Source organism: Spinacia oleracea, chromosome 1 (genome assembly GCF_020520425.1).
Source record: "Spinacia oleracea cultivar Varoflay chromosome 1, BTI_SOV_V1, whole genome shotgun sequence".
Lineage (NCBI taxonomy): Eukaryota > Viridiplantae > Streptophyta > Magnoliopsida > Caryophyllales > Amaranthaceae > Spinacia > Spinacia oleracea.
The window spans coordinates 130,527,261-130,541,354 of NC_079487.1; the positions used below are offsets into that span (position 1 = coordinate 130,527,261).

General features: G+C 34.9%; 2 protein-coding genes and 1 long non-coding RNA gene across 3 annotated transcripts; 2 read left to right on the top strand and 1 right to left on the bottom strand.

The window, feature by feature from the left end:
* Window positions 1–1,428: 1,428 nt before the first annotated feature.
* On the bottom strand, window positions 1,429–6,972 carry LOC130460861 (uncharacterized). Its single transcript, XR_008921052.1, has 3 exons — window positions 5,339–6,972; window positions 4,509–4,639; window positions 1,429–1,996 (listed from the first exon to the last, which is right to left on the bottom strand). It is a non-coding gene; the product is annotated as an uncharacterized lncRNA (long non-coding RNA).
* Window positions 6,973–7,070: 98 nt separating this feature from the next.
* Window positions 7,071–11,458, top strand: LOC130465677 (uncharacterized). The gene is made up of 3 exons (XM_056834536.1): window positions 7,071–8,030; window positions 8,121–8,304; window positions 8,397–11,458. Exons 1-3 carry the CDS (start codon window positions 7,071–7,073, stop codon window positions 11,456–11,458), a joined length of 4,206 nt encoding a protein of 1,401 aa, XP_056690514.1.
* Window positions 11,459–11,687: 229 nt separating this feature from the next.
* LOC130460859 (replication protein A 70 kDa DNA-binding subunit B-like) lies at window positions 11,688–13,887 on the top strand. Its single transcript, XM_056828546.1, has 9 exons — window positions 11,688–11,870; window positions 11,949–12,222; window positions 12,302–12,389; window positions 12,485–12,606; window positions 12,712–12,790; window positions 12,879–13,008; window positions 13,099–13,256; window positions 13,346–13,466; window positions 13,559–13,887. The coding sequence occupies exons 1-9, from the start codon at window positions 11,712–11,714 to the stop codon at window positions 13,751–13,753; spliced, it is 1,326 nt and encodes a 441-aa protein (XP_056684524.1). The 5' UTR covers window positions 11,688–11,711; the 3' UTR covers window positions 13,754–13,887.
* Window positions 13,888–14,094: the final 207 nt, after the last annotated feature.

The window sequence follows — 14,094 nt, forward strand, 5'->3', positions numbered from 1 at the left end:
CATGCTTTGATATTTGATAATGTAAGAAATATGACAATCGTATTAAAAGAATATAAAACATGTACAAGAAAAATAGTTAAATTAATTAGCCCTATAATCAATCGAACGGGCCAAAGAGCTAGTTAGAAATGATGATTGACATGTGGGATCTACAAAAACTACAAGTAGTTAGGGGGCATTTGATTTGCAAACTGGTGTGAGATTCATATCAGGAATGATATCAAGGTGGTATGAGTTTGAAACTTGATTCTTAATAGTTAATACCATGTGTTTGGTTCAATATGGGGATGAGTTTTTTTTGTTTTTTTCCTTTTGTTTGATACCTGAGGTAAATGTATGAGCCATACCCACCCCCCTAGGTTTCTTAACCCCATACCTTGGGGGTTTGAGGTATGGATTTAAAACTCTTAAAATCTCCAACCAAACACATGCCAAACACATGGTCTAAACCCATACCTCATACCTAAAACCCGCGAACCAAACACCCCCTTATAGCTTTCAGTTAGTGAGGTTGCAGTTTGAAAATGATGTGACAACACAAAACTAGAACCTTTATAGCTTTGTAGTTTACCATTGCTCATGTTCTTAAATGGTTTGAAAAAGTATAAAAATGTCAGTTAGCTTCGAACTTAAACTCACGAAGTCACTATTATAGGCGTGGCAACAAGCCAGCAACCATGCATCTTAGCCAATTTATATGTCTTGATTCATCCTCCCTCCGTTTCGGAATACTTGCACTGCTTTTCTTATAAAGCCGTTGGAATTAATTACACCGTTTCTATAATGATAAGCTTTAATTAATATTATATCAATTACCCCTTCACATGTCATTTTGTGGTATCATGTACCCTCCCTCTATCCCATTACCCCTTTAAAAAGTTGACACATATCGCTATCTATATTAAAAAATACCCACTATCAACTACTCCGTACCATCTAATTAAATAATAAGTCAATTAATATTACTTTGTATTAAAACTAGATTAGGTCCCGTGCACGCACGGATATTTAAAAATTATTATTTGACCATCTTTTTTATAAAATTTTTAATTGAATAATTTATCCCTTAACGTAATTAATAATCTCGAATGTACTCATTTTATCATATTTTAACATACTACGTATTATATATTTTATATGTTTAATTTGATGATCTGACTAAAATATTTGATATATTTAATATGCTAATTTGACCAAAATATCGAGTAAGAATATTTTCTATTATTGACATGACAATTTGACTAAAATTTTACCAAAATTTTAATAATGGCATATTCCGTAATCCTATATTTCTTTCCATATACAAACATTTATACAAAAGGAGAAAAAATAAAAAAAGAATAAAATAAATATGTCTTTTTAGGAAAGAGTTTTTGGCGGGAAAATGTTTCACTAGGGAATGACATGTGTCATTCCTGGTGTCTCTTTTAATAATCTCTATTCTATAAAGGAACAGCTGAGGTCTATTTTGTAATTTGGCTTTTCGTGTCCCCCAGTTAAAAGACTAAAATACCCCAACGCAGTTCTACAGTTTAATTGCACCCCAGACCTTAAGTGACGCCCAAAATCAATCCTTTTTATCTCAATTACCAAAGCTGATGTTGATTGATTGATTAAATCAGGAAATAAATGAAAATAAGGAAAATAAAATATTACAACTACTGCAGTTACCAAATGAAACGAAAAACAGATAAGGAAAATAAAATATTACACTTATTGCAGTTACCAAATGAAACGAAAAATATTACAAATCTAAAAGAATAAATTTTTCTAATTAACTGCAGAAGCCCTGAAAACAAAAAACCTCCATAAACCAGATCCTAAACCAGAAATCAGAAGAAAAATTCCAGAAACCATAAAACAAGAAACCTCTCCCTTAATGCAAATCTACTACCGCGCTGATTCCCAGAAGAAATCCGTTCTCAAAAGAACCACATCACCATTGTTTCTTCTTGAAGTCGCTCCCACATGTAAGTACACTTTTCGTATGAATCCTCTGTAAAAAAAATACAAACAGAATTCAACCATTTTTCTATAATAATAAATCATAAACTTTAATTGTATGGGCATATTTAAATCTGTGTATATCATAAAAATACAAGGAATGTTGTACGCATAACAGTATCATTTTTATTTATACAAGACTATAAAAAATAAGAACAGAAATTAAATTTGTGACTGTATGCACAAAATAAATGTTCTTTTCTAATATTGTGGTGCTTATTTATTTTGCAGATTTCAAAATATAAGGTAGGTTATATTCTTGCTTCTATAGATTTTAATTAATTATTTTATATCTTAATTTATGCATTTGGTTAAATAATCTCTCATAATTTTTTTAATTTTTAATTGCAGATTTCAACAACGAAGGTTTGTGATAATATAATTTTTTGTTATTAGAATTATGATTTTAAATATAATTGACTTACATTTGTTTTAATGCAGAATTTAGTAGGGGTTTGAAGTAGGGTTTGTTCATTAAGTAAATCAAAAATCTGAAATCAATTGTTCTTTTGCAGGTTATAATTTTGGTTTTAAGTTTGATTCTGAGTTGGGTGTTAAGTTCATCAAGGCATACTATAACAACGGCATAAGGTATGTGGCGAACCAATCTCTTAAACATAATATTTATATGCATGCTTTTTATTGATTTTAATTATTTATTACAGATTACTTTTCATGCTTTTGTTTTAATTGAATAAGTTGTTATACCCTTCTCATTTTTAATTATCAAGTAACTCAGTTAAACATGTGTTCTATAAAAATCTGAAATAAATTGTTCTTTTGCAGGTTATAATTTCGGTTTTTAGTTTGATTTTGAGTTGGGTGTTAAGTTCATCAAGGCATACTATAACAACGGCATAAGGTATGTGGCCAACCAATCTCTTAAACATAATATTTGTATGCATGCTTTTTATTGATTTTAATTACTTATTACAGATTACTTTTCCTGCTTTTAATTTAATTGAATAAGTTATTACAGATTTTAATTGAATAAGTTATCTAAGATTTTAATTGAATAAGTTGTATACATGCGTTTACAAATTTTAATTAACTATTACAGATTTTAGATCATGCTTTTAATTACATGGAACGAAAAGAAAATCATCAAATTTCATTCTAACTAAATCAACAAATCTCACCATAACAACATACAGTCACATTTGATCCAATAACACCCAATAGTCTCATGAAAAACAGCAAAATCAGATGAACAAATAAAACATCAATAAAATTCAAATTCAAATCAGAATATAACCCCATGCACTCAAGCTATGTTATTAAGTCCGTTAAAACATGTCTTAAACCCTAACTAACCCTAATATATTTCAAAACTAAATTAAACAAAAAAAACATCAGAATTCAAGCAGAAATCGGCATCAATTGTAAATCAAGAACAAAAAAGATAAGCCTGAAATAACCGAATCCTTCTGCAACGCCTTAGTTTTAAGGAGTTCATTCCTCTGTGTAGCGAGCATCAGTAAATGCATTTATTCGATTAAAATATAGTGAGTAATTAATAAATAAAAATACATCTAAAAAAAATTACATCAGGATGATCTCACCCAAGCATATTAATCTCACCTCCTCCCCTCACCCACGCACATTGTTTCAAAATTCAGTATTAAAAACCCATCATCTCCCTCCTCCCCTCACCCACGCACAATGATCTCACCCATGCATAGTGAACTAACCTAATCCCTCATCCCTTCTTGAATTAACCAAAATTACAGAGTGAATAATGGGAGTTCGAGTCGCAAGAATAGTTGTATTTACATGTTTCGGCTCAACAAAGTGACAACGACATCAAGGTACTCAATAACGGGGTTGATCTAGAGCTCAATATGTGATTAACACATCAATTTAGGTAATTTAGTTTTGATTTGTGTTTTAATAAACAATAACATTAAGAAAATCAAGACAATCCACTAGAAAAACACACAAAATTATCTAAACAACAGGATCAAACCCCTAATTAAACCCCTACAAATCACACTAACTGAAAATAATATCATGATTTTCACTAAAGTACTTAATTTCCGCATTCAACTCAAAAAAATGAGGATATTTCTACAAACAAACAACACCAATTCATAATGCTGCTTGGGTAGAGCAGAATATTAGGTACACACCAAGATATAAATGGCCCAAAATATTAGGTGTTACATTTGATTGTCATGGCCCACGATTTAACCAACTAAACTGAATTTATAGACCATTGCTTACAAATATAAGATAACTGAGCATTATTTAGAATAGGAATTTGAGCCAGTAATACTGCAGCAAGAGAAAACAAAAGGCAACAAAAAAACAAATTCCATCAAAAAAAAAGCCGAAACATGTTCAATTCTCAAAGTCCCAATCTTATCAAGACTCAACAACAAATCATACCACCAAATCTAAATAAATTCATACCACCAAATCACACAAATAAAATAAAATTCAAACAACCAAATCAGTTTATAATTTAAAAGAATTGACGAACCCAAAGTAGTAACAAATCTCACCCAATTTAAACAAATTATAACCTGACCAGCGCCTCGGTCGCCTCGCCCATCGCCTTCCCCGCCTCGCCCATCGCCCATCACGCGTCTTGCCCAACATCTGTGCACCTTCCTCTCCAACCAATAGAGGGACTCTACATGCAAACCAAAATTGCAAAAAAAATTGGTTAAGCAACAATAATTTTGATATTCCGCTTAAAAATGGGCCAACTACTGAATTCTACTAAAACGAAAATGAATATTTCAGAAAGACATAAAAATGAAACGCATCAAAACAACATTTTTAATTTATTTTTAATTAAAACTTTTACTTTTGTTTTAAATTATAATTTTCGTTTTTAGCAGAAAAACATTTAATTTTTACTTACCGGAATGTAGTAGTTTACTAATTGGTTGCTTGGTGCTCATTACGAGGCGTATTTGTATGTGTGTGTTTTGGGAGAAGAGAGGAGACTTTTTACATGCTCTAGAACATTCATGAAACGTCAAACGAATCTACAGTTAAGTTTTAATTACTAATATGCGTGCATATAAGACTTTTAACAGATACAAACAATTAGACACCGATAATAGTAACACCAAATTAGACAAAACCCCAATAATGGTTTAATTCTCAATTTCTCAAATTTAAAACACGAAACCCCAACAATGGTTAAATTCTCAAATTCTCAAACCCCAACAGATTCTCAAATTAACAGATAAAAAAATTTGACGAACCCCAATAATGGTTAAATTAACGTTAAATTCAAGAAACATACAAATAATTGTACTCTTGGAATAGTAACAACAAATCTCACCAAATTAAAACAAAGTTATATTAAACAGAACCTGACCATTGTCCATCGCCTCGCCTCGCCATCGCCTCGCCCCGCGCCTCGCCATCGCCTCGCCCCGCGCCTCGCCATCGCTTCGCCCCGCGCCTCGCCTCGCCATCGCTTCTCCACCGCCACGCCAGCGACCTTACCCTCCACATTGATACGACATGCAAACCAAAAAATGCAAACAAAAAAATCAGTTAGTTAATCAACAATTAATCGCTAAATTAAATCCTAAATACCCATTCCAATCAGAAAAAAAAACTTGCGCGTAATTTACATAAAACCCTTAATCTGAGTTGAATTAGTTAAATTAGAAAAGATGAGAGAGGGTAAGGCGAGAGATTAACCTTATATTTCTTGATCTGAGTATTTTCGCAATATGTTGATCGGAATTTGAAAGGATAGGCATTTGAGCGCATATTTTCACCAAATTTGAGGTTTATCGCCATTCTTTAAGGAGAGAAAGGAAGGAGATCTGATAAACGATGAGAGAGGAAGGAGAGGAAGGAGATCGTTTGAGAGAGGAAGGAGATCTGATAAACGATGAGAGAGGAAGGAGATCGTTTGAGAGAGGAAGGAGATAAAGTAAGGAGACAAATGAAAATAGGTTCCACATAAAAGAGGAACGGCGGATAACAACAAACATCAGATAGGGTTTACGTTCTTAAGTATAGAAAGGATTGGGCTTTTAGAATAAAATGGGCTTTAGCTTTACTAAACCGAAAAAACGGAACCAAATGGCGAGAGAAGTATCATCTAAAGTTATTATAAGAATATTAATACGAAAATTAAAATAAAAAAAACACACAAATTATGTTTGATTACTTAAAATTGACTTTCATTTTAGTGGAAAAGCATAGAATAAAAAACATTCAAATAAAATATTTAATTTAATTTAAATATAAATTTTCCTTTAAGTAAAACAGAAAAGCGAAAGGAAACAAAATAAAATATTCAATTTATTTTAAAATTATACGTTCGTTTTAGCAAAAAAGGAAAAAAAAATGCATTAAAATAAAATATTTAATTTATCAATCTCTATTATATTGCAACAAAATTACAATACAAACAACTTATAGTAACCAAATTAATGTGTAGTTTTAGAGTTTCATAATGGACGAGAACGGAGATCAATGTATGCAAGATCAAAGGTCGATATGGAGGGATAAAAAAAGACAACAGAGAAAATCACTCACTCCAGAACAAAGAGATTGTCAAAATGCAAAAAGGCGACTCAGCTATGCATGTGAAAACCAATCAGATGTTATAGGTACTCCTGAAAGCCAACCTCAAACTCCAAGTTCGGAAGGGCCTGTGATTGTTACCAATACTCCCAACACTTTGGGAGTTAGAAGGGCTATGGCAGACATCACAAATCGTGCCCATAATGTCACGACTGGATATGAAAGGCGTGAAAGTAAGAAATCTGAACATAATCAATTCATTTTAAGTATGTAAACATGACAACTTACCTAACCAATCAAAAACATGATTTGATAATGCAGTGCAACCTATTGATGAACTTCGTTTACTCGATACTCGGGCAAATCTAGAAAATCGGTTTTTTAGTGTCGGTGAAAGTAGCGCAACCACTGTGACCATCCCAGACCCAACATCAAACTCAAGCGGCATGCCCAATCGATTCTTTTGTGTTGGCGAGAGCAGTACAACCAATGCACGTATACCATACCCTACTTCAGACGATGGGGAATTGCCGCGCTTTGTTGAGGCGGAAAATAAAATACGCATGCCTGGCATATTATTCAATGTCGGTGAAAGTCGTGCAATCGACACCAACAACATATCAAACCCCATTTCTGATGATATAAGGGTCTGGAAAGTAGGGAGAACTGGTTATAAAAATTGTGCAAGAAATTACCAAGAGAGTCAAGGGGTTCCTATATTCAGTTTGCCACCCATGAAAACATGTCCGCATTGCCAAGCACGACTTTTCCATTGTGAATCTCCTGAACTATGTTGCTTAAGTGGGAAGGTCAACTTACCTGATTTTCCATTATCCTCTGATATGCTTGATTTATATTCTGATCAATCGGAATATGGGGCTCATTTTAGGCAAAACATCCGTAAGTACAACCACGTCTTTTCATTCACTTCAATGGGAGTTCATTTAGATGACGAACTAGCAAATGCACGTCAAGGCGTTTACACATTCCGTGCACAAGGTTCAATTTACCATCGTATTGGAGGTTTCTTACCTTTGAACGAAGGAGATCGTCCTCGATTTCTTCAACTCTACATTTATGATACTGAGCATGAAAATGAAAATCGTGCAGCAGAGAATTCATCATTACGCCTCGATGTCATCGACAGAATCAAGAATATTTTGAATGCTCACAATCCTTTTGTCCACAATCTCCGCCATCTTGCTCAGCGTAGTGACTTAAGTGATTGCAAATTTGTCATCAAAGAGCAACCTACAAATAAACATCAATACTCGATGCCGACAGCTTCGCAAGTAGCAGCAGTTGTCGTTGGAGGTGATGACATTTCCAACTTGAAGGATAGGGACATCATGGTAGAGTCAGTAACTGGGCAACTAAGTTATATCAAAGACACTGCCGGTTATTATGACCCACTGCAGTATCCTCTACTGTTCCCTTATGGTTCTTACGGCTGGGATTTAAACAGTCGAAGTTCCACTGGTAAAAAGTTGACGTGCCGGGAATTCTATGCATACATGTTTCAGGTGCATATTTCTAATAACTCTTTTTTAAGCCTTATCCTAAAAATCATATACTTAGACCTTTATGACCAAAACAAGTATTTTGTGTTATAGATGCGGCAACATCTTGATTCTCTAATCTTAAGAGGCGGTCGTCTACTGCAACAATTTGTTGTCGATAACTGTGTGAAAATGCAAGCCAATAATTTGAGGTGGATTGCACTCAACCAAGATAAGATACGTGCTGATTTGTACAAGGGTTTAGAGGATTCTTTACATGCTGGAGAGCATAACACAGGTCCATATTGATTTAAGTTAATCGATTATACTCAATAATTCATACATTGTTTCACATGCAATAAAGTTTGTCTATATAATGTCTATTTGCAGAAAATGTTGGACGACGGACCATACTGCCGTCTTCATTCGTTGGAAGTCCAAGAGATATGCACCAGAGGTATCAAGATGCCATGGCATTGGTTCATAAGTTCGGCAAGCCCGATATATTTCTTACAATGACATGCAATCCATCTTGGCCAGAGATACAATCAGAATTGTTGGCCGGACAAGTTCCAAACGATCGTCCAGATCTGCTGACACGGGTTTTTCATGCTAAACTTGAAGAGTTGAAAAAGGATGTTCTAGAAAGGGGCGTCCTCGGAACGGTTGTTGCTTATGTATATGTGATTGAATTCCAAAAGAGGGGTCTTCCACATGTTCATATGTTATTAATTCTTGATCAAAATGACAAGCTAACCACTCCGGATGACTTTGATAAGATTGTGAGAGCAGTGATTCCTGATGAACAACAAGAACCAAAATTGTATAAGGCAGTTCTTAAACACATGATTCATGGCCCATGTGGTGTTCTCAACCACAAATCCCCGTGTATGAAACAAGGAAGTTGTAAGAAAGGATTCCCTAAGGAATTCTCCAATGATACAAAGCAAGGCAATGACTCATATCCTCTTTACCGTCGTCCACAAGATCGTCCAGCAGTACCGTTGCGTGAGAATTCACGAGTTCGTGTAGATAATCAGTGGGTAGTCCCATATAATCCATTTTTGCTCTTAAAGTACGATTGTCACATCAATATTGAGATATGCAGCAGCATCAAGTGTGTCAAATATCTGTATAAGTACATCCATAAGGGTTCAGATAGAGTTTCAATGGAAGTTCATAACGGAGATGAGATTGCACAATATGTCGATGCACGGTGGATTTGTGCACCCGAAGCTATGTGGAAACTTTACAAATTCCCCATGACTAGTATCTGTCCTGCCGTAGATCGTTTGCAGGTTCATTTGCCAAACATGCATCAAGTGAGGTTCGAAGGGAACCAGCAAATCTCAAGCGTGTTAGCGAACCCAAGAAACTCTAAGACGATGCTCACTGAATTTTTCAAGATGAATTCAGTCGATCCAAATGCAAGGAAATATCTTTATCGAGAATTTCCTGAGGATTACAGATGGTTAACGAGTTCACGTGAATGGCAGAAGAGAAAAAGTACACAACGAGTTATGGGTCGATTGTATGTAGCTTCACCATCGGAAGGAGAACGATTTTATTTGAGAATGTTACTCAATCATGTGAGGGAGCGTACATCGTTCGAACATTTAAGAACGATCAATGGCGTCACACACCCTACATTCAGGGCTGCAGCTGAAGCCCTCGGTCTAATCGAAAATGACGAAAGCATTCGTCAATGTCTTTTAGAAGCATGTTCAGTACGAATGCCATCTGCATTACGTCGGTTATTTGCAACCATATTGGTATACTGTCAACCAACTGGATTACGAGCACTCTGGGATGAGTTTTTCCCTTACATGGTTGAGGATTATCCAGCCTCAAACACAACAAGTAATTCTGTTTTCCTCACTAACAAACTTTTGCAAGACATAGATAGGTTATTAAGACCACTTAGAAAAAGGATTTCTGACTACACGGAGTTGCCAAGCTTACCTGAATGTACTGATGACATTGACGAGCTTCCTTCTATCATGGAAGAGTACTTTTCTGTTCCGGTTCCAGATGAGGATTTGGCATGCGTTGGCACTCTCAATAGTGACCAACAAGTTGCATACGACACAATAATGAATGCTGTCATTTCAAAGGCTGGCTGTTCTTTCTTCGTCGATGGTCCTGGGGGAACCGGAAAAACATTTTTATACAGAGCCCTTCTTGCTACTGTAAAGAGTAGAGGCGAAATAGCTATCCCCACTGCAACATCTGGAATTGCAGCAACGTTGTTGCACCAGGGAAGAACATCACATTCGACTTTTCAGCTTCCACTTAATCCAGACAGCTCATCAACTTGCTCATTTACCAAACGTTCTAAAACTGCAATTCTCCTAAAAAATTCTGCCATTATCGTATGGGATGAGGCCCCAATGACACACAGATATCAATTTGAAGCTGTTGATCGATCACTCAAGGATTTAATGGGGAATGACTTGCCGTTTGGGGGGAAAATTATTGTGTTCGGTGGTGATTTCAGACAGGTTTTACCGGTGGTTCGAAACGGAACTAGAGCTCAAATGATTGACGCATCTTTTGTCAGGTCCCCTATGTGGAGACATATTCGTATTTTGCGTTTGAGAGAAAATATGAGATCAATTGATGATAACGACTTTGCTAATTTCTTACTCTCTGTTGGGAACGGTAATGAACCTACTGTTTCAGATCAGATGATAAGGTTACCAACTGCCATGATTATGCCAACAGTGGCAGATAGTACGATCGAGGCTTTGATCGACCAAATCTTTCCAAGTTTAAGTGAGCACGTTGGTGATGGAAATTTTATAGTTGAAAGGGCGATCATCACACCCCTGAACGAAGACGCTGATAGAATAAATAATAAGGTTGTCGAAAAGTTTCTCGGAGAAGGAAAAACGTATTATTCGTTTGATTCTGTTCCTGAAGATAAGAGAAATTTGTACCAACAAGAGTTTTTGAATTCGATTTCTGCGTCGGGATTGCCTCCCCATGCTCTCACCCTGAAACCTGGGGTACCCTTAATGCTTTTGAGAAATATTGATCCTAAACATGGTCTTTGCAATGGAACACGGCTGCTTTGCCATTCATTAAAGGACAATTTTATTGATGCTGAGATATTAACCGGACATTCTAGGGGGAACAGAGTGTTTTTGCCAAGAATTCCCTTGAAAACTGCTGAAGATATTAAATTGCCATTCGAGATGGTCAGAAAGCAATTTCCTGTGAAGTTGAGTTTTGCCTTGACTATCAACAAGTCTCAGGGACAAACTATTCCACATGTTGGGATATACCTCCCCGATCATGTATTTAGCCACGGCCAGCTATATGTGGCATTATCACGAGGAATTTCTGAGAACACGACAAAGATCGTGGTAGAAAAGGGAAAGGTTCAAGGTTGTGAAGGCATATTCACTAAAAATATTGTGTACAAAGAAGTTTTGTTGTCTTATGATTAGAGATACGGAATTAAAGTATTGTTTTTTATTTCCCAGTTTTATAATAAACGGTATTGTACTCACATTGAGTAGTTTTTATAATAATAATTGCTTTATGATATAACTACAGACGAATTGAGAGATGTGAATTTTATATATCGGAGTAATTAAATGTATTCATGTACATAGCTTTCTTTTCATGTGATATACCTATTCATACATTGTGAATTTCGGTTTATGTAATTCTAATTTTGAACTGAACTAACTTTACAGGATGACAGAGTACCATTATCCAACTTTTGAGCATTTATATCCTAGCGGGGTACAACGATATGATGTACGAGCCCGACTGATTCGCAATTATGATATTTTCAACTACAACCATAAAGGAAAAACCAAGCAAACATGGAAAATGCTTTTTGTCGATGTTGAGGTAAATGACCTTATGCTTCATTTAAATTTTCATTGAATCTGAACTATATCATAACTTTGCATGTGTTTCCTTTTGTAGGGTGAGGGCATACAGTGCAATATTTTCGGCCCCGCGATTGAAAAGTTTGTAGGACGGTTTCAAGAGGGATTCATTTATATACTCCTTGCTGTACAAGTGATATTTGCTGAAGGGAAAAACAAAATTGTCCCCAATTGGAAACAGATGATCATTAAAGAAGAAACAAATGTGATACGTGAAGAGGAGGATGACATTTCCATACCTTCATTCCACTATAATTTGGTTCAGTTGAACCGATTAAGTTGTCACATCGACTGTACCAATAGAGTTTATGGTACTTTTGTTTGCCTTTTTTCAATATTCAGTTATCATGCATATGTCGTTTATTAATTGAAACATTGATGATGTTTTAGATGCAATGGGATTGGTCCTATACGTTTCACCAGTTGAGAATATTGGTGTGGATTCAGTCAAGCGAGACGTAGCAATAATGGATACAACGTAAGTCCGCTAAATTATTATAATGTTAATTACTTATCGAATTTACCTGTATTTCGAATATTTTGTCTTAATATTGTTTTCATTTCTACTTGCAGCTGGACTGTTATTAAATTAACACTTTGGAATGATTTTGTGCACGTTCTTGATGAAAATCTTAATCATGTTGACATTTGTCCAATCATTGTAGCATGTGGTCTGCATGTCAAGAGCTTCTATGGTACATCATCCAAATTAAATTATTTTGTAGATGATGTCTTTGTAATATGTAGTTTAAAGTATATATCCACCTGTGATAATATTTCTAATTGATCAATACAAACAGGTACATATCTTTCCACGGGATACCACACTAGGGTTTATGTTAACCCGGTTAATGAAAAAACAACATCCTTATCTACATGGTATGTACAATTTCGCCAAATACATGGTATCTACCCGGTTAATGAAAATAACCTTAAGTATTATGCTCATAACTTTTTTCACGTATAGGTATAAATCGGAAAAACTGGCAAATATAAGGAGAGATTGGTTTCGTTCGTCGACTTTTTCGTTAAAGTCTTCGATTGACATTTCTAACACTCCCCGTATCCGATTATCTCAATTCTCTAGCGTGAGAAAGGTATCGTTTTTAACCTTGAAGTTTAAGTGTTGTCAACAAAATACGATATTATGTACTTAATTGTCTAACTTTGCTTTTTTTTTTTGGTAGGTTCAATACTGTCGAGTTGCTGCATATGCATGTCGCGTTGATAGTGTTGATAACATCATATATGAGGCATGCAATCGTTGTCTTAAAAAGGTTGTCATTTTTCAAGGACTACAAAAATGTCAATCCTGCAATCTCACCAACACTGTAACTATCCCAAGGTAATTATCTAAATCTTTTTTATACTTAAACACACATTATATATTGATTTTTATCTATATTAATAAATTGATTTAATTTCGTTTTATAGGTTGCTTCTTCGACTTACCATATTTGATAAAAGTGGTAATTTGAAAGTCACAATATTACACGATCTTGCACAACACCTCTTAGGTTGTTTAGCTACTGAAATAAAATCAGTACTTCAACAGGTTTCAATCTAATACTCTAACAACATAATTGTTTAAAAAAAATTAACTCATGTTGATTTTACATTTGAATATATTTTTTAACGTTCATGCAGCCTAATGGACGTAATCGAGTGATGGAAAAAGTATTTGCATGCTTCGGAAACAAAGCTTTTTCATGGGTGCTACATCCACCAATTGAAGCTTTTAATCCTGAACATTCGTATACGGTTGGATATGTGTTGCATATCGATTGGGCGGAGGAGTGCATGTGGTTAAACAAATATATTGCGAGCAAAAAAAGAAAGTGATAATTACTATTTTGTATGTACTTCAATTTTGGTTTTCCAATGGGATATGTTAGTTGTATCAAAATAATGTTACATTTTTTTAATAGCTTTAAATTCGTCATGTAAGGCTACGAGTATTGTATGACCTCAATGTCGCAAAATATGGACTTTGCGAACGATGTGCATGAAATAATAGGCACAATAAAGTTTCTAAAATGCACGCACGCATCGCGTGCATAAAATACTAGTATAGTAATAATAGATCTGTGCCAGTCAAACCCGTTCAAGTATTCCGGACACGGGAGAATAATACATAAAAAAAAAAAGCTACTCCGTATTTATTTTTTTGATTGATTATGGGG